The 20,730-nt window shown below is 37.1% G+C and overlaps 1 protein-coding gene across 2 annotated transcripts in view; it reads left to right on the forward strand.

The window, feature by feature from the left end:
* The window catches only part of LOC139355625 (CUB and Sushi multiple domains 1), a 2,038,620-nt gene that overhangs the window by 1,590,766 nt on the left and 427,124 nt on the right, over positions 1 to 20,730 (forward strand). For both annotated transcript variants that reach the window (XM_071067488.1, XM_071067489.1), the window contains exons 16-18: positions 5,326 to 5,464; positions 8,458 to 8,645; positions 16,039 to 16,227. In XM_071067488.1, the coding sequence (XP_070923589.1) occupies positions 5,326 to 5,464; positions 8,458 to 8,645; positions 16,039 to 16,227 (516 nt within the window). The remainder of the gene's footprint in view (positions 1 to 5,325; positions 5,465 to 8,457; positions 8,646 to 16,038; positions 16,228 to 20,730) is intronic.

Raw genomic sequence — 20,730 nt, forward strand, 5'->3', positions numbered from 1 at the left:
AGGACTACAGACACCTGCCACCACGCCTGGCTAATTTTTGTATTTTTAGTAGAGCGGAGCTTTCACCATGTTGGCCAGGCTGATCTTGAACTCCTGACCTCAGAGGAGAAGTAGAAACTTCTAACCAAGTCCTATTTATTGTATCATCTGGTGATACTAAATGTAAGGGAGGGCATTCTGATGTTCACCCTTTTCATATACCGTAAAAACAATTTGTGGGTGGACGAGAGGCACCACCCATGGGTGAAATATTGATACATAGAAGGGCAAGAAAACATTCTTAATAGTTGAAATTTCATTTGTATCTATTCCTATCACGTATCGTAAATGTACAGTTTTTGTGTTTTATGTTGTACAAAATGTTAATAAAAGGGTAGGTTTTCGTCTTTTATAAATAAGTAAATATATACACATGTGGTGCTCAAATATACAATACTAATTACAGTGCACAGTTAGTCATGGGTGCAAATCATGTTCTAGCCAAGCATATGGCTGTGATTTGGAAGCATGAATTTTCAGGAGAAAGAAGTTTAAAGTGAACAGTACACTGTCATCTCTGTTCTGTCCTGGCCACAAGTCAAGCTGTCCCTTATATCCTTTACCGTTAATAGGCTGATTGCAGATGTGTTACAAGCTGCAGGGTGAGTGTGGACCACAGCACAAACAGGGTGAGGTTAAAGGCAAAAGCCAACTATAGGTTGTTAACAAAGGAAACCCTCGGCAGAAAGAAAAAGTTAATAGGAAAAGATGTTAAAAGTCTACCTGCACGGGAAACCTAATGACTGAGTGCAGCTGAGCCTCAGAGAAGGTAGGGGACACTCTGATGGAACAGGTGGGTACCCCAATCAATGCCTCTGCTGAAAACAAATAGAAAACCAACTTTCAGAAGTAAATACATCTAGTAGGGAAAACAGTAATATAGCAATGAAGTAGTGAGTAATACGGATAGCAAACTTGATTTAAGAAATGTTTCAAGAACCTCACATCCCTTACAGAATACTCCTATTTATTGTTTTTCTCAAAAAAAATATTTTTAAAAATCAATTATATAATTGACCATAAAGTGAACCTTAACAAATTACAATAAGTTATAGGTCACATGCCCTGTAATATTCCAATTAAGGTAGAAATATGCAATAAAAATAGAACCACAAGCAAATCTCATTGACATCAGAAGTCCACTATAATTTTACATTAAATAGAAACTCAAATCTTAATGCCTATGCTATCCCACCTGGAAGCCATGCGAACAGTACTTTCTAATAGAAACAATGTGAGACAGCAAAACCTGTGTTTCAAGGAAAATGTATATCTTTAAGTCCTCTAATATAGAACAAAATGATCAAAAAATAAAGAAATTTAATAAGATTAAAAAGTTAGAAAAAACAAAAATAAATTAGGATGCTATTAAAAAAATTCAAGTGTTACAAACAATTTAAAGCAAGAGTGAGTTCTTTGTTAATATCAATAAGCTAGACAAACTATGATTCTGATAAAAGGAACTAGGAAGTAAAAATGTTATAGATGTTTAGTAACATAAAAGAGAAATTATCCCTATCACAAAAATAATATAACTTTACATAAACAATGAAAACCTCACAATAGAGCAATTTTTTAATTTATTTTATTTTATTTTTTATTTTTTTTTTGAGACGGAGTCTCACGCTGTTGCCCAGGCTGGAGTGCAGTGGCGCGATCTCGGCTCACTACAAGCTCCGCCTCCCGGGTTCCCACCATTCTCCTGCCTCAGCCTCCCGAGTAGCTGGGACTACAGGCGCCCGCCACCTCGCCCAGCTAAGTTTTTGTATTTTTAGTAGATACGGGGTTTCACTGTGGTCTCGATCTCCTGACCTTGTGATCCGCCCGCCTCGGCCTCCCAAAGTGCTGGGATTACAGGCGTGAGCCACCACGCCCGGCCAGCAATTTTTTTATTTAAAAGCGTAGGTTATTTATTTATTCTGGAAGAACTTCTTGGATGCCAGGCACATGTTGAATATAAATTGTATGGCCTCTGGGCAAAAGGTTTCTCTTTCTTTCTTTGTTCTGCTTCTAACAGGCTCATATTTCTCAATGCAGCTCAGTGGCATCATTAAAAACTCAAGCTATTTTGGGGAAAAATGACTATACATGAAAACATCAACTCTATGGCCGCAGATCTTAAAGTCTGTAGCAAATGGGTGATTTTCTAGCAAAAGATAAAATACCAAAAATGACTCAAATAAAAAGGATAAAATGTGAGTAAAGTACCATAGGAAAGAATTGAAAAAAAGATTAAGGATTGAACATTGAAAAAGACACGGCCGGGCGCGGTGGCTCAAGCCTGTAATCCCAGCACTTTAGGGAGGCCGAGACGGGCGGATCACGAGGTCAGGAGATCGAGACCATCCTGGCTAACACGGTGAAACCCCGTCTCTACTAAAAATACAAAAAACTAGCCGGGCGTGGTGGCGGCGCCTGTAGTCCCAGCTACTCGGGAGGCTGAGGCAGGAGAATGGCGGGAACCCGGGGGGCGGAGCTTGCAGTGAGCTGAGATCCGGCCACTGCACTCCAGCCCGGGCGACAGAGCGAGACTCCGTCTCAAAAAAAAAAAAAGAAAAAGACACAAGTACCCTACAGGCGAGTGAGTTCTCTTTCAAGTCTAGAGAAGCTTAGCGTTGTGCGCTAGTGCAGATAATGGAAAAGACCGGCTGCCTCCTACATAACATTTCATCAAGCCAACATTACTGTAACCCAAATCAGACGGTTCTATGAAAAATAAAGCTATAGGAAAAAACGCACATGTAATCAAGAAGGTTTGTGTTTTCTTGTTTTTGTTTTTAGAAATACAGTATCAGGGAGTTCATCCCTGTAATTTAAATTATCAAAAAAAAAAAAAAAAAGCAAAGAAGAAATTGCTTTGTAAACACCTCATCCATATATTTGCTTTTTTTGTTATCAGCTAAGTGAATATGAACATCATTGATGTCGTTCATGAAATATTTTTGGTCTCCATCAAGTGGAATGTCTTTTTTGGAATCTTGTGGATTAAAGGAACCTTGTGATGGGTTCTGGTCTGTTAGGAATATGGAAGTGATGTACTCAACTTCTGGCTCAGCGTCTTTGATTGCCCTCGCAAGACCTTTTCCCGTCTGCCACAGCAGCTGAAGAAGGGACCTGTGTCTCAGAGACCTAGACGTGCCACATGTGTGAGAAATTCACTTCCCATCGTAGCTACTACAGTTGCAGGGCTGTTTGTTACCACAGTGTAATCTAATCCAAACTGACTAATACGAACTTATTACTTACTATTTACTTACTTACTATCTACTTACTGAGACTATTACTTACAATTTTAGTGTAAATTTTGCTTATTGACAGTATAATTATTAAAGTGTCTATGTCATCAGGATAAAGCATTTCAGGTTCAGTGTACACTGTAAATTATAAAGTGATGGGTAAGAGTATAATAAAATAATATTAATATGTGACAAGTTAGATATATTCCAAGAAATATAAAAATCCAAAATAAAAAAATTACTAAAATAAAGGAAACTTTTGGTTTTGTATTTATATGGAAAATAAGACATAGAAATAACTCATGCAGATTTTAGAAATAGCTCAATTACCATAATTTTTTTGGAATTCTGCATCTGCCATATGTCTTTCTTATATAGTATCTTTGGATGGTTAAACATGACAAAATAAACATATATTTAATATATTTAATTTTGCTTAAGTTGTGTTCTTAAAAAGATTTGCTGCATCACTTTACAAAACAAAGGAATTAAGTTATATATAATATTTATGTATATGGATATGTGATTCATAGGCTCCAAATGTGAATTTAAGAACTTAACTAGAAAAATTAAAATAGTAATTAGTATAAACTTGTTGTTTTAAAAATTGTTATCACAAAAAATCAAGTGTTCTTCAGGAGCTCAAATTCATAAAAATTACCCTGATTGCATATTTTTAAACTATAGAATAATGCATAGGTATAGAAATAACAATTGCAACTTATTTGGTAAAAAAAAAAAAAAAAGAAAAGAAAAACTATAAAAAATGTGATCTACAAAGCAATCCCAGTGCTATCCATTATTAACATGTTTTTAAATTCCACTCCCCTGTTCACTGAATAAAAATTTCATTTTATTTATAATATATGGGCAATTTTTTATCCTGCTTTTGAAGTTTAATATTCTATTGCAAAGATTTTCCCATAACAAAATTTGCAAATGTTACTTCAAATATATTTGAATTCCAATATATTCCAATATATGGTCATGTACTTTCCATAATTTTTTTACTTTTATTTTTTATTTATTTTTTTCCTGATGTAAATTAAGATGCTATTGGTAAATCCATAAATTTCGCTAATTCATATTTTTTCTAGCATCAAAACATGTCTAAAATAATATAAACTTTTTGCATTCTTGCATTATACATATGGCAATTTTTAAATAAAAGAAATATTTTTTCTAAAACATTTTTTTTTTACCTTGGAGTGTTTTCATGTACTTTATTTGATATCTATAAATTCACAAAGATGGTTACTAATGGCAAATAATTTTGAGAGAGAATACATAAAATCTGAAAAAAAAAAAAAAAAAAACATGTGGCCAGAGACATAGTCTTAATTATGGTATGAAATATTATATGCTATTTAAAATTCCTTTAGATGTTACAGGTATGTATAATCACTTTCACTGAGCATTAGTTATATACCCTTTCAAACTTTATTTCTCCTTTGCAATTAGAAATCACTGTCACATAACCTTTCAAAAGGGTCAATGCAGTCTAATTCTATACTTATCAAATTTGATTGAAAGTTTTGTTTCCTAACACTCCAAATTATATGTTGCATGTGGCTGTTTATTTTAATAAAATGCACACAATGGAAGTAAATAGACACATACATACACACATACACACACCTAAGAATGTGTGTATGTATCCATTTTGAAATGTGAGGTCATTTTACATTTGCTTATCCATAGATATTTGTTAAATTCCAAATGCATGTGAACTATAGATAACTGGGCATGTATGTCGTGAAGTGGTTGGCAATTAAATAAGGTAAGTCAGTTAGCACAGAGAACTCACGTATATATTACCATTACTAGAGAAAAAGAACTTTGCTTCAAGTTAATGATAAGTACGTGGAGGTAGCATATATAGACCCTGCTTTCAATAAATGTACGATTTGCTTGGGAATAAGATTTGCTTTGATACTTGAAAATATTCAATCCATGAACACAGAAGCAAATTCTTGCTCTTATTCAGGTGTTGTTATGGCATATCTTTCTGTTTCATTTGATCTAATAGATATTGTGCATCTTGTTTTAGCTCCATGTGGTGGACATCTGACAGCGTCCAGTGGAGTCATTTTGCCTCCTGGATGGCCAGGGTATTATAAGGATTCTTTAAATTGTGAATGGATCATTGAAGCAAAACCAGGCCACTCTATCAAAATAACTTTCGATAGGTAAGAAAACCAAATTAGTCTTCATTTGAACTCAATGATATGTGTCTCTTCCGTATTTTTAGTAAATTGATCTTAAACCTTAAAAAGATGGCAGTTCTCTTCGGTTTCCGCAAAGGAGCACACTTTACCAGAAGCAGGCACTTACTTGTACGTTTTGTTCTTCTTCAGTGCTATCTCTAAGCCCACCCTGAGCCCCAGCTCTGGAGGTTAGTAGGGGAAGTGCCGGTCCTGGAGGACCATTCCTGAGGTCCGACCTTTGTATCTGACTCTGGGTTTTGGAGCCGCACTGGAATCCATTCTGCTTGGTGTCTGATTGCACATGGAAGTCGCTCTGGGTCCCCTGGTGCCTTAGGTGCCTGCTGTGGCAGAGGAAATCAGCTCTGCTGTTCTGGTGGTGGCCGCTGGTCACTAAGGGCAGCTAGTGATGATGAGTGGGCAGTGGAGTACGGCAGCAGATCCATCACCAGCTCATCGCCTATGAGTGATACTGTCACTAGAACGTTGCTTGGCTTAGCTATTGAACAATGCATTTCAGGATCTAAAACATAAGCATGCTGGGCTGTGTAGGTATTTGTTTATTTAAACATAAGCCTGCTGTTGGAGTTCGGCATAGTAAGTTTTTCCCGTTTGTCTCAACACTGAAACCAAATTGATGATTAAAAACTAAAAACGCTTTGGCATGAGCCACGCGAACCAAAGGCTAGGGAAGCATCTTCGTTTAATGTTTCAAGGTTGCTCTCTGCATAGCATGGGGCTTTCTCTAACAATGACCTTCTTCTAGATTAGACTATATTCTGGATTTCAGTATCTAGAATATTATGGTGTCTCAAGATAGATGAACATCATTATATTAACATCAATACAGGAAAGGTTTTCAGCAGGAGTTAACTTTCAGTAATTATATTTATTTGAAATAATTATTTTTATTTTTTTACTTGCCTCTGACAAAATAATAATAATCCCCAATAGGCCAATCTCTCAGAACAAAAGAAAAAAAATGTTTGTAAATCCAACTATATTAGAGAGTGAATTACTGTGTATAATCAGTCATTTGAAAAAAATATTAACTCTGTAAATATTCAGTTGATTACATTTGGTTTCTTAGTAATTTCTCCACTTTCTGGTATTGGCAGGTGGAGCTGAAGCACACCGTGACTCCCAGAAGCATATCAAATTTAAGTAATTTAGGAAAAGTAGTGATCCTATATTCTTGTCTGGAACAGTTCTTGTCTGGAACAGCTGTCTATTTTCAGTTGCCTGAAGCAAGATATTTGCTTGATTTTTCCCAATCTTGTTCATTCAATATTATTTCAGCGTGCTGTTTTGCTAAATTCCATTTGGAAATACCCAATATTTCTAATATTTTTAGACATGTGTGATCTTTACTCTAGACATAGTACATAGCTCTGAAAAGATGAATTGCATAAGGAAATGTGTTCTTCAACCATGACCGATGGACTGACACCTTCTTAAAGGATGGGATTGTGCACGCTAATTCTGAGCCCTGTGCTGATGGTGTTGCCAGACAGTGTGTGTTAGTTAGGCTGCCCCACAGGAAAGAACATCCAGAAGTTTCTGTTTCCAAGGTCACCCCGGAAATCTTCCAGCTGTTGAAATATGCACTTTGTCAGACTTTGTCAGTCCTCACTGTTACTAAAGAAACAGGATAGGACAACTTCAGTGTGACTACATCAAAGGAGATTGCTTTCATGCTTATCCAGACTTCTTGAATTTGAACTCAAACAACTAAGAAATCAGTTTTTAGAAAAAGATTTAGAATAGTGTCATAAGACAAAGTTGGCACTATCGGATCCCAAATGTGCCAGCCTGTGTCCCTGTTCTGGTCCAGCCGTGTGATGTACAAATGGTTAGAACTAATGGAAGAATGGGGCTCAGGGTACACATTCACTAGTTGCAGGAATGTGTAATCATGTGCCTTTGGACTAATCAGGGTGTACATAATCTAATGCATGCAGGACACAGCCCTTTGATTTCAACATCCTTTTCTGTTGCTACGTGCCACGACACTAAGATTGCTTCCCCTCTCGCAAGTTTTCTCCCCATTCATCAATAACATCCAGCACGGAGCGTGGGGGCTAATGGCACAGGCTTACGTGGGATCCTTTGGCTCAAAGTGACTGAGTGAGTCAGAGGCTTATGATGCTTAAGCTGCTCCCTGAGAGCAAAGTCAGGCACTCAGAAACCGGGTTAGCTCTTGGAGGACGAGATGGGCCCATTTAGAAAATTATCTCAGTGCCTGGAGTGGTACCTACATTGCATCAAAGGGGACCCAGGTGGCTGCAACTTTATATGTAATCTTGGGCCAGATTTTCTGGAAGCGTAAGAAAACCTAAGCACTTTTTGGAAGCTGTTCTAACTTTTTCAAGCTATTAAAGTATCCTTTCATGTCTGAAATGGCAACATACCTAGGGTTATTCTAATGTCTTAAAAGAGATAATGCAATTTAAAAAGGCACAGGATTTTTTTTTTTTCATGAAAGATATTTAAGCTATCATCACACATTTTTAATGATCTTCCTTTAAGAGACCATTTCATTCTAGTGTGCCCATTTTCAGATGTCTATAGCTATGTTAAATAGGGAATGCCAAAAAATAGTTTAAACTATGTAATTGAGTTTTTACTATTTGAGAATAATCTATCTATCTATCTGTCTATCTATCTATCAATCATCTAAGAAAACTAATCTGGTTCATGATATTTTTGTTTAAGCTGAATGAAAACCTCTTCTTGTGTTTGTTATGTTGTAAGACAGAATATTAGATAAGAAGAGAAAGGGATTTAAGCTGTGCCGTCTCATCAAGAAAAGAACGTACTATTCTTATATATGTCCCGAAGTTCTAAACATATGTAATTTCAACCATTTTCTTTACATTAACGTACACAGTTTCTGATTAAGGAATGAGGACGTCAGGAGCATGTCTGTAAGCTGGCAGCTCTGCATGTCTTTTCTAATGGGATGTACATATTTGCAGATTTCAGACAGAGGTCAATTATGACACCTTGGAGGTCAGAGACGGGCCAGCCAGTTCATCCCCGCTGATCGGCGAGTACCACGGCACCCAGGCACCCCAGTTTCTCATCAGCACCGGGAATTTCATGTACCTGCTCTTCACCACTGACAACAGCCGCTCCAGCATCGGCTTCCTCATCCACTATGAGAGTGAGTTGCATCTTCCCTTGACAGCCTAGCCGGGCAGCATGCATGGGAAAACTGAAAATCTGAGTTCTTATTTCCAGCCTGCAGATGACTGTGTTGATTTACTAATCCTGCTTGACTCTGGCAAAACCATACTATGCAATTGTAAGAACCTTCTCTTATTCATAAGAGAGCATCTTGGAGTTACTGCCTTTTAACTCTCAAAAATACGTATCCATCTCCTGGGATAAAGTAAAATAATAAAGACAATGAAATGGGTTCATCTTCAGCATGAAGTAATAATATACTTTTATTATTAGAAAATATACTTTCTGACCAAAAGCCTTATAGGATTTATTACTAAAATTATGTTAACCTGGGCAATGGAGAAAAGGATCCTTGCTAGAAAAACAGAGTTAGGTGAATTTGTGGTACTAAATCTGTGAGTACAGATAGACACGTTTCACAGGGTGCAAGTCAGGTAATGAAGAGAGGAGAAGGAATTAAAACCCGCTAAACCTTACCAAATTCCAAACAATTGTTAACAATGTTTCAACAAGCATGAATAATACTTTAAAACAATTATTAAACATATTTTAAAACAAATGTCAAAATATTATAATGGAATGTATTTTGCAAGACAGTTCAAACTTCCACATGGAAAGTGTTCCATCCCTTTTTTGTTTCCTAAAGTTAAAGTTTTAACTTCTGAAATGATGAGATTAAGTAATTGTATTATTTTATAATAATATTTATGCAAATATACTTCTGAAATCTAGCTGATGGGAATCCCCCCTAGGAATACATTTTTAACATTAGCCAATGAATGCAAAAGGAAGCAAAGCAGCTGTTATTGTTTTCTTTGTCTGAAAACACTTCCCTCAAAGAGTAGCATGGAAAAAGGGAGACTGAGTGCAATTACTATTGGACCGGAAGGAATCAAACCTTTATTTCGCCAAAGTTTTATGGTTGTTCTTTTTCAAAACTTTATCTCAAAATAAGCACTATTAGCTGTAAAGATGTTTTTAAAATGTACGTATACCCACACATATAATTTTACAAATGCATGCATAGAATCATATCTACTATGCTGGGTTTCCAATCTCCTTTTATTCTTTTTCTTGCCTTCCATTCCCCACATTGCCTCCTGTTACTCTTGTTAACCTCTCCCTGAGCCCTGCTCCAGCACATTTAAATTAATAAACCTTTATGCACATTTATCTGTTTTACATACTCATATAATTATACACAAACATGCATATGCATGTATATCTTAAGATTATGTATGCTTTCAGATAAAAATATTCTGATAGAAGGAAAATTGCTTATTAATGACTTAATGATGAATTTCAAATTTAACTCAGTTATTCCTCTTCACATATATAGATATACATTTGTTCCAAAGTAACATATTTTGAAACTTAAAGTAAAATTTAAGAACCATAAAATTTTACATTTTGTTTCTTTAAAATATCCATTCAAGTTACCACTTTTCTTTAGAGTAACAATATGTGTAAACATGGCAGTGATCTGAATTTGTAAGACTCCTTATAAGCCTTGTATTTTCTCATCCTCACACCCTCCCACCAACTTTTTCTAAACCAGAATTTCTTGGTTCTTAGATATATAGTGCATGAAACTTCAGAGAAATAATTATTTTCAGGCATTGACAAATATTAGGACAGTTTTCCGTTCTTTTCATCTCTATTTGTGTAGCTGTAGATGACTTTGCTTTTTCTAGTTCCATTTGAGAGAATGTGTTCCAAAGGCTAAATGAAGGCAGCAGAAACTAATTTCATTTGTTTATCCAAGTCATTTAAATAAATGGCTTCTTCTTATTTCTCTTTCTGGAAAATCAGGGAATGATAAAAAGCCTATTCACAAACTTCTATTTAGCTTGTCATCCTCACTAATATAATAATAATAACATTTTATTAATATAAAATATAGAATACACATTATATTATACTATAATATAATAATTTAATATGTAAATAGTCCTGACAACTATTTTTATAATCTTAAAAGAATGACTACCCTATGTTTTGGAATTCTTTTCATTTATGCTGTGTTTAAAAGTAGAGTGCAGGCCCCATAAGGCATCCTTCCATCACCTGGAGTACCTCTCAGAGAGTAATGCTCTTTGCCATTTTTCTTTCTCTGCATCACCAAAAAGAAGAAGAAAACTGTCACCAAGATGATGCCTGTTTAGTACATTGATAATTGTGTGAGAGTCGTAAAGTTCTGACCTGCTGCAGAGTCTAGCGTTCCTTCTCCTTCCCACCTTGTTGGAAATCTCAGGAGGTAGCTCTATGGTCACAGAAGTGACTGGAGGCCTCACCTAGCGAGTGAAGACAGGAAATTGTCATGTGTGGAACTTTCCAGCACCGTGACTCAAAAGGCTCACTGCTCTAAACACACATCCAGACTTGCGTATGGTGAGCTTCCAGAAGGCTCTCGAAGGTTTGCCATCTATTCCCCTGACTTAAGGGAGAAACAGGACCTCAGAGGGATGTGATGCTGAACCTTGACTTGGGATCGCTTCTTATTTATGTATCCGTCGCTATGTATTTGAAGAGATATATGGAAATATGCAGAAGTGAATGAGGTGCAGGACATGGCTTTTTGTTTGCTTGTCGTAAGAAAATGAGTCAGGAAAGGCCTGGGATTTTATGAGTGCTTATCACCGGCGCTGCACCTAACAGTTACCTGCGGGGCTTTAAAATAAAACTGGTGCCTGAGCAGCAGCTCAGATGTTCCGGTTGCTATTTCTGTGGGTGGCGTAGAGATCTGAGTGCTTTCAGAGGCTTGCCACCCGCTCAGAGGGTGTCCCCATTTACCCGGCCCCAAAGCAGCAGGTTTCTTCAAACATCATAGTTTGCTAACACATCCCTGGGAGCTTAGTAAATTGTAGAGCCCCAAGCCGAGATTCCAAATATTGTCATTCAGGGAGCTCGTGATGAAGATCAGCATCCTGAGCTTTTAATCAAGTCCTCAAAGTGATTCTGAATGAGGTGAAGGCAGACGCAGATCCCGGCCTCCAGGGAGAGAGAGAACCCGCAGGCAGGCAGGAGGGAAGGGGCCAAGGCCAGCAGAGGTCACGGAGGGATAAAAGAACCAATGAGTCCAGCAAGAAAAACAGAGACAGAGAAAAAGTGGCAAGCCTGGAAGAGACAAATGCTACCAACCCCTTCATCCACGTAATGCCGTCTGGCACCCTTCCACAAAATAGGTTCTGAAGCCAAGATGCAGGCACTAGAACATGATTACACTCACTCATCCAACACATTCTTTAAAAGTGGGTTGCCTGTGACCCAGGAATGATTTATATCAAACTCTTTATTCCTCTTAAAAACAAGAATATTGTTCATCTCTTTTGTGATTCATCATAACTATTTCACATTGTAAACACTCCTTGCTTTGTGAAGTTATTAATGAGACTTCTTCATGCCCAAAGAGGCCCGTGACAAAGCTCTCTTCAGACAAAATGTGTTGCAGAAATTACAGCCGCAGGTACTCGAGGCTGCCTTATATTTGCAGCAGTGCCGCAAGGCAATGTGAGCTACTACTGTAAACAGCATTCACTCTAGAAGGCCTTTCTGAACTGTGTGATGGAAATGTTGAAGTCATTTTTTTGAGACTTTTCTAAAAGCATACCTAGAATTGTAGTGCTGCTTCGTGCACTCAGTCTTAGGAATCATCTCATACGTTAGTGTCCAGCGACAGTCTAGCCGATCTTTACAAGGAATGTGGCACAGTGTCTATATGTAATAGTGATTGCATTCTTGCTCCAGCATGATCATCTGCTTGTTTGTTGATCTTTGAATCACCGCTTTGAGATAGTCATAATTTTGTAAGAAATTGGAAAATAAATGGAATTCTCAAGGGTATGGAGGTTTTCCATTTAATTTCAGAGCTTTTTTTGAAAATGCTGTCAAAAATGTCATGTTAATAATCTCTGAAGGCAGAAGAAAGATTAATCACATGTAAATGTACATACTCTACTGTCTGATTCATATATCGTGTTATTAACGGAAGAAACATTGTGATAAAGAAGTATATTTAGTGGTTTATATGTGCACGCACACCATACCAATTGGTTTGCTGAGATTCAGTGACTTTTTATATGATCAGAAAAGGAAAGGAAAGTGGTCAGGATATAATGGTACCGGACACAATACAAGGGTATCTATAACAAGCACATGCACGCTAACACCCACAAGCACACACTTGCATGTGTACATGAGAAAGAGAGAGAGGAGAAAAGCAGGCAAAGGCTCAGTTTTCAGTATCAGTAAATAATGTAACATGACCAGTTTGCTTAATTTCTTGGCTCACTGACTTTATTGACTGTGACTTTTCAACCTCTATTTTAAAACCTCTTGGAGGCTATGAGAAGTGACGTCTCTAAGCTTGGCATATGAAATGTGCTCAGGAAATGTTCATTCCTACCTTGGGCTAGAACTTTTATAAAAACTGATGATTCCGGCAGAACCCTGCTCCTATCAAATGTACCTCCATATGAGCTGCACACGGATTATTTGCGAAGTAATCAACTCCCTTTATTCCTTAAGTAGCAAATGTATTCAGTCACTTATGTTGCAAAGGCCAATTGAAAAAAAAATACTGTTTATATCTATTTGTGTCAAAAATTCATAGTTGCTTTAAGGTTCAAGTAAGAAGGAGTGGGAACGGACTCTGAATTATAGACGTCATTTCATCAGAGTCCAGTGGTCCGTATTTCTCTTTGTGCTGTCAGGCAGGAAACAGGAAGGGAAAGAAAATGCTCCAAATATTACTCAGAAGGACTTTGTCCTGCCTTTACCACAAGGTAAATTGGCTACCTGTGTCCATGATCTTAGTATATTATAAATGTCTTGCCCCATTGGAGAGAAATTACCTGCTATGAAATTCTATAAGTTCTTCCCCCTCCCCCGCCCCGCCCCAAGTATCTGGAGTATCTGGGATTATAGGCATACACCACCACACCTGGCTAATTTTTGTATTTTTAGTAGAGATGGGGTTTCACCCTGTTGGCCAGGCTGGTCTTGAACTCCTGACCTCAGGTGATCCACCTGCCTCGGCCTCCCAAAGTGCTGGGATTGCAGGCATGAGCCACTGCGCCCAGCCAAATTCCAGATGTTCTTTCCCACCATTTTCTTGTTTCGGGATTCTTCTACGTGGCCAGTTTCAGTTGAACTAGAGATCAAATGTAGTGTCATAATTCTACCACTCAACAGTCCTCCTCTCCTGGACTCTCCATTCAAACAATTTGTCATGCAAAAGAGAACAATGCCTGCATATTCGAAAACTCACTGTTGGTGCCCGTTATTATTTAAAAATGAATGAAAATGTAATGGCATAATATCAGAACTAAGCATCAATTGTGACCTTAAAAGTTTATTCAGTTTTAAATGTAAATAATTCAACATTTAAATTCTATGCTTTTATTTCTACCACAGTTTTTCTCTTTTCACTGTAAATTTTGTGTGGGAAAAGTTTTGTTTATGGTTTATAAATTTCATTATTGAAACCATTAATATATAATTCTCACTTATTCTAAGATAATAATTTCTATTACTGTTTTGCTGCAATGGTGCATACACTGTTGTTTAGTGACCATAGAAAGCCTTTTGAAAAAATGAAATTATTTAGTTAACTGTTTTCCCGCCCTCCCCAGAAACCTAGAGATTAATGCACTTCTTCAGCAGAGCTTCTTCTTTTGAGGGAATTCTTGTCTTGATTTTGATCTTGATGCTAGGAGCTGGAGGTCATTATCCTTAGCAAACTAATGCAGCAACAGAAAACCAAATGCCACATGTTCTCACTTATAAGTGGGAGCTAAATGATGAAAACACATGGACACATAGAGGGAACAACACACACTGGAGCCTTTCAGGGGGTGGAGGGTGGGAGGAGGGAGTGGATCAGGAAAAACAACTGATGGACACTAGGCTTAATCCTTGGGTGAGGAAATAATCTGTACAACCAACCCCTGTGACAAAAGTTTATCGATGTAACAAATCTGCACATGTACCACTGAACTTAAAATAAAAGTAAACAAACAACAACAACAAAAAATCATTCACCCAGCATTGGGTACTATGTGTGCATTCAGAGTCAGTAATGCATTAAGTTTGTGGGGGTGTCATGGAAGAAGTCACAAACAATGCCTCTGAAAGTGTGTGTGTGTGTGTGTGTTTGTGTGTGTGTGTGTACATGCGTGCAGTGTGTATGTAGAGAGAGGGAGGGAGGAGCAGCAGGGGGTAGGTAATATATTTCTAACCAAATGATATCCACGTTGCCTCTGGCAGAATAAAAGCTCCTCCAGAGTTGGAAGAAGGCTTTCGGGCCGTGCTGCACATCAGCCAGGACAGTTACATCCTGTTGTTTAGGGTAATAGACGTGTGTTAGTGTTCAGAAAATGTGTTAGAATCACAGTTTAAGAAAACGTTATTGGGATCAATCCCAAGTTATAACACTCAAATTTTGGGGAAAAAAAATATATGCAATGATCAGAAACAATATCCCAAAGATCACTTTTAGAGACTAAACAGTCTTTAAATTGAAAATATTTTAAGATTTTTAATTCACAGTTCAGATATTAATTCCAATGTTCTCACACTTACTGAGAGGTGACACAGCAATAACAAGGGCTTTTTATTTCTTCACATATGTAAACATTACAATGATAAGTTTTTCCCTTATTCTCATTTTCCTTAGCTCTTAAAATATATGGTTTTCTAAAAAGAAAGAGAAATGAGAAATGTGAGAGGAGAAAAGAAACTCTCATAATGACATGATCGTAATTACTTCATGCACATTAATTTTTCACATCGTTTAGCAAAGGCTAATAGTAGCTATCTTGAAAGCAGCTGACTTAAAATAAAATTTGAAAATTGCATGGATTTATGGAATGCAACCTTAGAAAAATAACACTAGCACAGTTTTTAATTGCATTATATGTGTATATGTTTGGGTGTATGTATGCATATATTTGAAAGTTAAACTGCCAAAATCTAACTGGAATATATAAATATAGACATATATATTTCTGTATTTAATTCATATATATGAGACAGGGAGAGCAGTGAAAATAGAGAACAGGAAAAACTTAGACTTTATTTAGTGCAATTCATTGATTTTCCAAGAAGAAAAGTAAAATTCAGAAAAGTTAGTTAATTATTCAGGGTTGTTATATGTAGATAACATCTGGTAAACAGCATAACAATAGAAATCTCCCTTTTGAAAAACAAGGTCAAATGTTTGAAAATGCATTGGCTTTTATGTCCCTTCATTGTTGGATTCACTTGCATAATGTTTCAGGTCTGATTATTTCTGAGACAATTTAGTAGTCGATGGCGTGGGTCTCTATTGTTTTCAGTCCTCATCGACTGCATTCGTTCTGTGCATCCAGGTGTGACGCTAGAGTCAGACTCCTGTCTGGACCCGGGCATCCCTGTGAACGGCCATCGCCACGGCAGCGACTTTGGCATCAGATCCACAGTAACGTTCAGCTGTGACCCGGGGTACACACTAAGTGACGACGAGCCCCTCGTCTGTGAGAGGAACCACCAGTGGAACCACGCCTTGCCCAGCTGCGATGGTAGGTGGAGCTCAGTGAGACAATGCACCAGGAGGGTGTGCAGAGACAGCGTACATGTCTAAGTAGCTCAGTGGTGTGTGCATTTCAGGGGGTTGTACCATATGACTGGCGTGACTTCCCTCTGAAAAGTTGTATACCGTCATCGTATCATTCCTGATCACTTGAAGTTGTATCTACTAGATAGAACAACTGTCCTTCAACTTTATCTTCAAACGATCAAACAGAGAGAGCTTTGTTCTGCACCTGTGTTTTACATACGGTATTTATTGACACTGGCATGTGGGGCAATAGAGTCGCCACACATATCCTAGGATGTCAGACCGGGTTTTCCCCTGACATACGTCCAGGTGTCACACTTCCTCTCAGTCTACACTGCGTGTCTTAGTTCCCTTGCACTGAATCTGTAGCGGAGCCTTCTCCTGGGAGTTCCCCTTCTGAGCACAAAGGCTCTCAGGAGACCTTCGGGGGCTTTTTATGGTAACAGCCACTCCTCTTGCCCTACACAAATCTTCTCTTGGGAATCTCAAGACAAATAACATTCCTGATTATTTTGTGTTATTGTAGTGCTCCACTTTATACTATGCAGTGTGTAGTTATAATAACAGTAGGTAAATATGTTCCTTGTAATCATTTGTAAAAAAATCTTGGGGTGTTTTGCCTTTGGCCGTGAATATAACCCCATGATAACATTGTTTCTATGGAAAATAGCATTCCAAGAAACATTGTTTCTATGAAAAAAAGTTCCAAGAAACATTGTGTCTATGGAAAAAGCAAAAATATGTCGTTCACATCTTCAGTACTTTTCATAGACAGAAGTATTTCCTTTCAAACATGATACATACATTCATTAAACACCTTGACTTCTTTAAAATGAGCACCCAAAATGACAGGGTTTATGTTATCTTTCTGCTTAGCTGCAGTTCACTCGAAATCTTTGACCTTTGTCACCAAAGCACGAACCCACACAGGAACTGGCAAGGTGGCAGAGACCACAAAGTGCAGGTGGACAGCACAGAGCGGCTGGAGCCCTCTCAGGAAGTGTGGGAAGTGTGCAAACCAGCTGGAACCAGGAGGAATGCTGCACTCTGGGCAGGAATAGGTGGCGGTCGAGTTCGGGGTCTGTGGGGTCACAGGAGCAGGCTCAGAAAGAAGTGCAGCTGGACATGAGTCACTGGCTAAGCAACGCAGGGGTGAGCCCCCCAGGTGAAGATGCTTTCTGCTAAGTTTCTGAATAAAGATGGAAAGGACTCCTTTTTTGTGCAGATGAGCTGAGGCATTTTTCTTTCCTGCTATCGGTTATAATGCTAATGCATCAACTCTGTTTGCCTAGGGAATATGGTGTAAGCACCAAGGTAATTTAGACATTGTATTGACATCATTTTGCCACTTCCCAATCTTAAGTGAGCTAAAAATTACTATTGCAGCAGGAAAGACTGTAAGAATTTAGACAGTTGCTAAAATGTGCATTCTTAATTCCTCTTATATTTCACCACAATCACAGACAGTGGCAGAAATTACCTAGTGCTTTTTTCTTTCCTCTCATATATGAATCTGCAACATGGACTATGGGTACCCAGCCCCGGCATTTCCCCACAGATGAATTGTGTGGCCAACAGCTTCTTATCCAAGCAGATGAAAGAGGTGAAAACCTGTGAACAGTAGTTATGCCTACATTTTTCTGGAAAGATATATCTCACCATTTTCATTCTTTTACATTAAACTTTAAACTCTAAAATAAATATTTAACAATAAACTCTAAAATAATATATCGCTTTCATAAATATACAGGTAACCATCATATAAGTGAATTTGCCTGTAGAAAACACCATAGTTAATGGTAAACTATTATAAAAAGTTCCTTAAAAGTCAAGAACAGGATAAACTCCTTGGTTTTAGAACTGTTGTGCACCATTGCTCAGAAGATCCTAACAAATGCAAAAATATATGAAAATGATATGAATTATAAATATTATAAAGAGAAGGTAGCTGACTTTTAGCAATAATCAGTTCAGCAGGTGGCTGCATTCAGGATTACATGTCAATAGATTTCCGCATAGGATATAACTTATTTGAAATATAATAAAAACATGTAGGGTAAAAGAAAAACACAAAAAATTATTCAGGAATAATATATCTAGCAAGAAATGTAAAGGCCTATATACATACATACATATATATACATATATACATACATATGCATTCATAGATATGTACATATGTGCATATATATGTATATGCCTTAACATTTCTATTTATATATTTAATTGCAAAATTCATATGAAATTTATTAAATATATATTTACAATTAAATATATAAATAAAAATGTAATATCGGTATTCTTTTGTATTCAGTTATGAACTTCATATACATATGCATTCCATATGAAATACATATGAAGAATACCTTAATAAATGGGAATGCATACTATGTTTTAGAAGAGAAGAACAGAATTTAAATGTACAAATTTTCCACAAGTTTTAAAGTCAATAAAATCTAATTAAAATAAATTGGGATTTTAATAGCAATTTACAAATATTTAAAAATTAATTTGGAAGAGAAATGCCCCAAATGGATAAGAAATATATTTTTAAGAATAATAAGGTGGCTGGGCGCGGTGGCTCAAGCCTGTAATCCCAGCACTTTGGGAGGCCGAGACGGGTGGATCACGAGGTCAGGAGATCGAGACCATCCTGGCTAACCCGGTGAAACCCCGTCTCTAGTAAAAAATACAAAAAAATAGCCGGGCGAGGTGGCGGGTGCCTGTAGTCCCAGCTACTCGGGAGGCTGAGGCAGGAGAATGGCGTAAACCCGGGAGGCAGAGCTTGCAGTGAGCCGAGATCCGGCCACTGCACTCCAGTCTCGGCGACAGAGCAAGACTCCGTCTCAAAAAAAAAAAAAATAATAATAATAAGGAAGGACTGGCCCATGTTATATCAGCGCATATGAAAAACTAATGATAAACCAAACAATGTGGAATTGGTATGGAAATACACAAATATATTAGTGCAATAGCATAGGGATTCTAGTAACAGATCTTTGTCTGTACAGAAAATTTATAATAAAATTATTCCATTTTGTGGAAAAGGAATATCCTATTAACACATAATGTTGCTCAAATTGGATACCTGATTTGGTTTTAAAATGTTTAAAAATGTATACAAAAATAAGTTACACATTGATTCAAGATATAAAAATTCAAAACTTAAAATTATGTGAAAATATAGAATATCTCTCAGACAATCATTTTTAAAAGATGTCTATATTTATTTATTTGTACAGGTATAAGTCTGTAGCTCAGTGCATTTCACACAGTAAACATGTACCTGTCAGCTCAAGACCGTGTAGGTCACTAAATGAACTTTTCCAGGACTCCACACTTCCCTTTCACAGCCTCTCCCAGTCGCTGCCTCCCAAGATTGAACCTTAATTTTCTGGCACTAGTGGTTATCTAAATAAATGAAATTATCCAGGGAAGTTACTCATTGTCCAGCAACTTTCCTCGAACCTTCAGTTTGTGGGGTCCATGCATATTACAGCACTTAGCTGTGTTTCGCTACTTCTCATCATCTAATATTATTGCATAAGCATATCAACATTTTTTTTCATTATACTGTTTGCTGCCACTTCAGTTGTTCTGAGCACATTTTTGTATATTTATTGGACATTGATGTATCATCTCTTATAAAACATCTGTTTCTTTGCTTCCATTTCTATTGGGTCGCATGCCTTTATCTTACTGAATTATAGGTGTTGTGTAAATATTTAGCTACAGTTCCTTTGATCTATGCATTATAAATCTTTTATTCTGGAGTTGTTCTTCTCCTTCTCTTATTGGTATCTTCTTGATGAATAGAAGTTTTTAATTTTAAAATAGTCCCATGTTTCGCTGTTGTCATTTGTGCATGTTTCAGAAGGCTTGCCTCCACTCAGAGTAATGAAGATGTTCTATTGTTTTCCACTAAAAACTTTAAACATTTTAACAGCTTTATTAAGGTATGTCTGAAATGCAGTAAACTGCATATGTTGAATGTGAACAATTTGATGTGATTTGGGATACATATGTACATCTATGAAACCATCACCATGATCAGTAACTTGTTAATCACCCCTAAAAGTAAAAAGTTATGTTTATGTTTTAAATTTATACTTCAATCCACCTAAAAATGCGTGGTAAGGAATGACGTCGCATCCAGATCCACTTTTTCTCCAATGTGGCTGTTTGGATGAACTGGTGTCACTGGTATTTGAGATCCTATTTCTCCTCTCAACGCTCTGCTGACTTTTTCACAGAGGAAGTGGCCATACCTGTGAGCATCATGTTTTGTCATTTGGTTTGGGGTTTTTTTTTAAAAATCTTAGTTTTTAAATCTTGGAAAAACTTCTAAAGAAATCTGAAAACAGCAAATGAAAAAACGTTGACCAATTTTGCTATATGCAAACTAAAAATTATTCTATTAAAAATGTAAAAAGGTAAAAGAAAGGGTCAAACAACCAGAAATACT

Source organism: Macaca nemestrina, chromosome 8, assembly GCF_043159975.1.
Source record: "Macaca nemestrina isolate mMacNem1 chromosome 8, mMacNem.hap1, whole genome shotgun sequence".
Classification (NCBI taxonomy): Eukaryota; Metazoa; Chordata; class Mammalia; order Primates; family Cercopithecidae; genus Macaca; species Macaca nemestrina.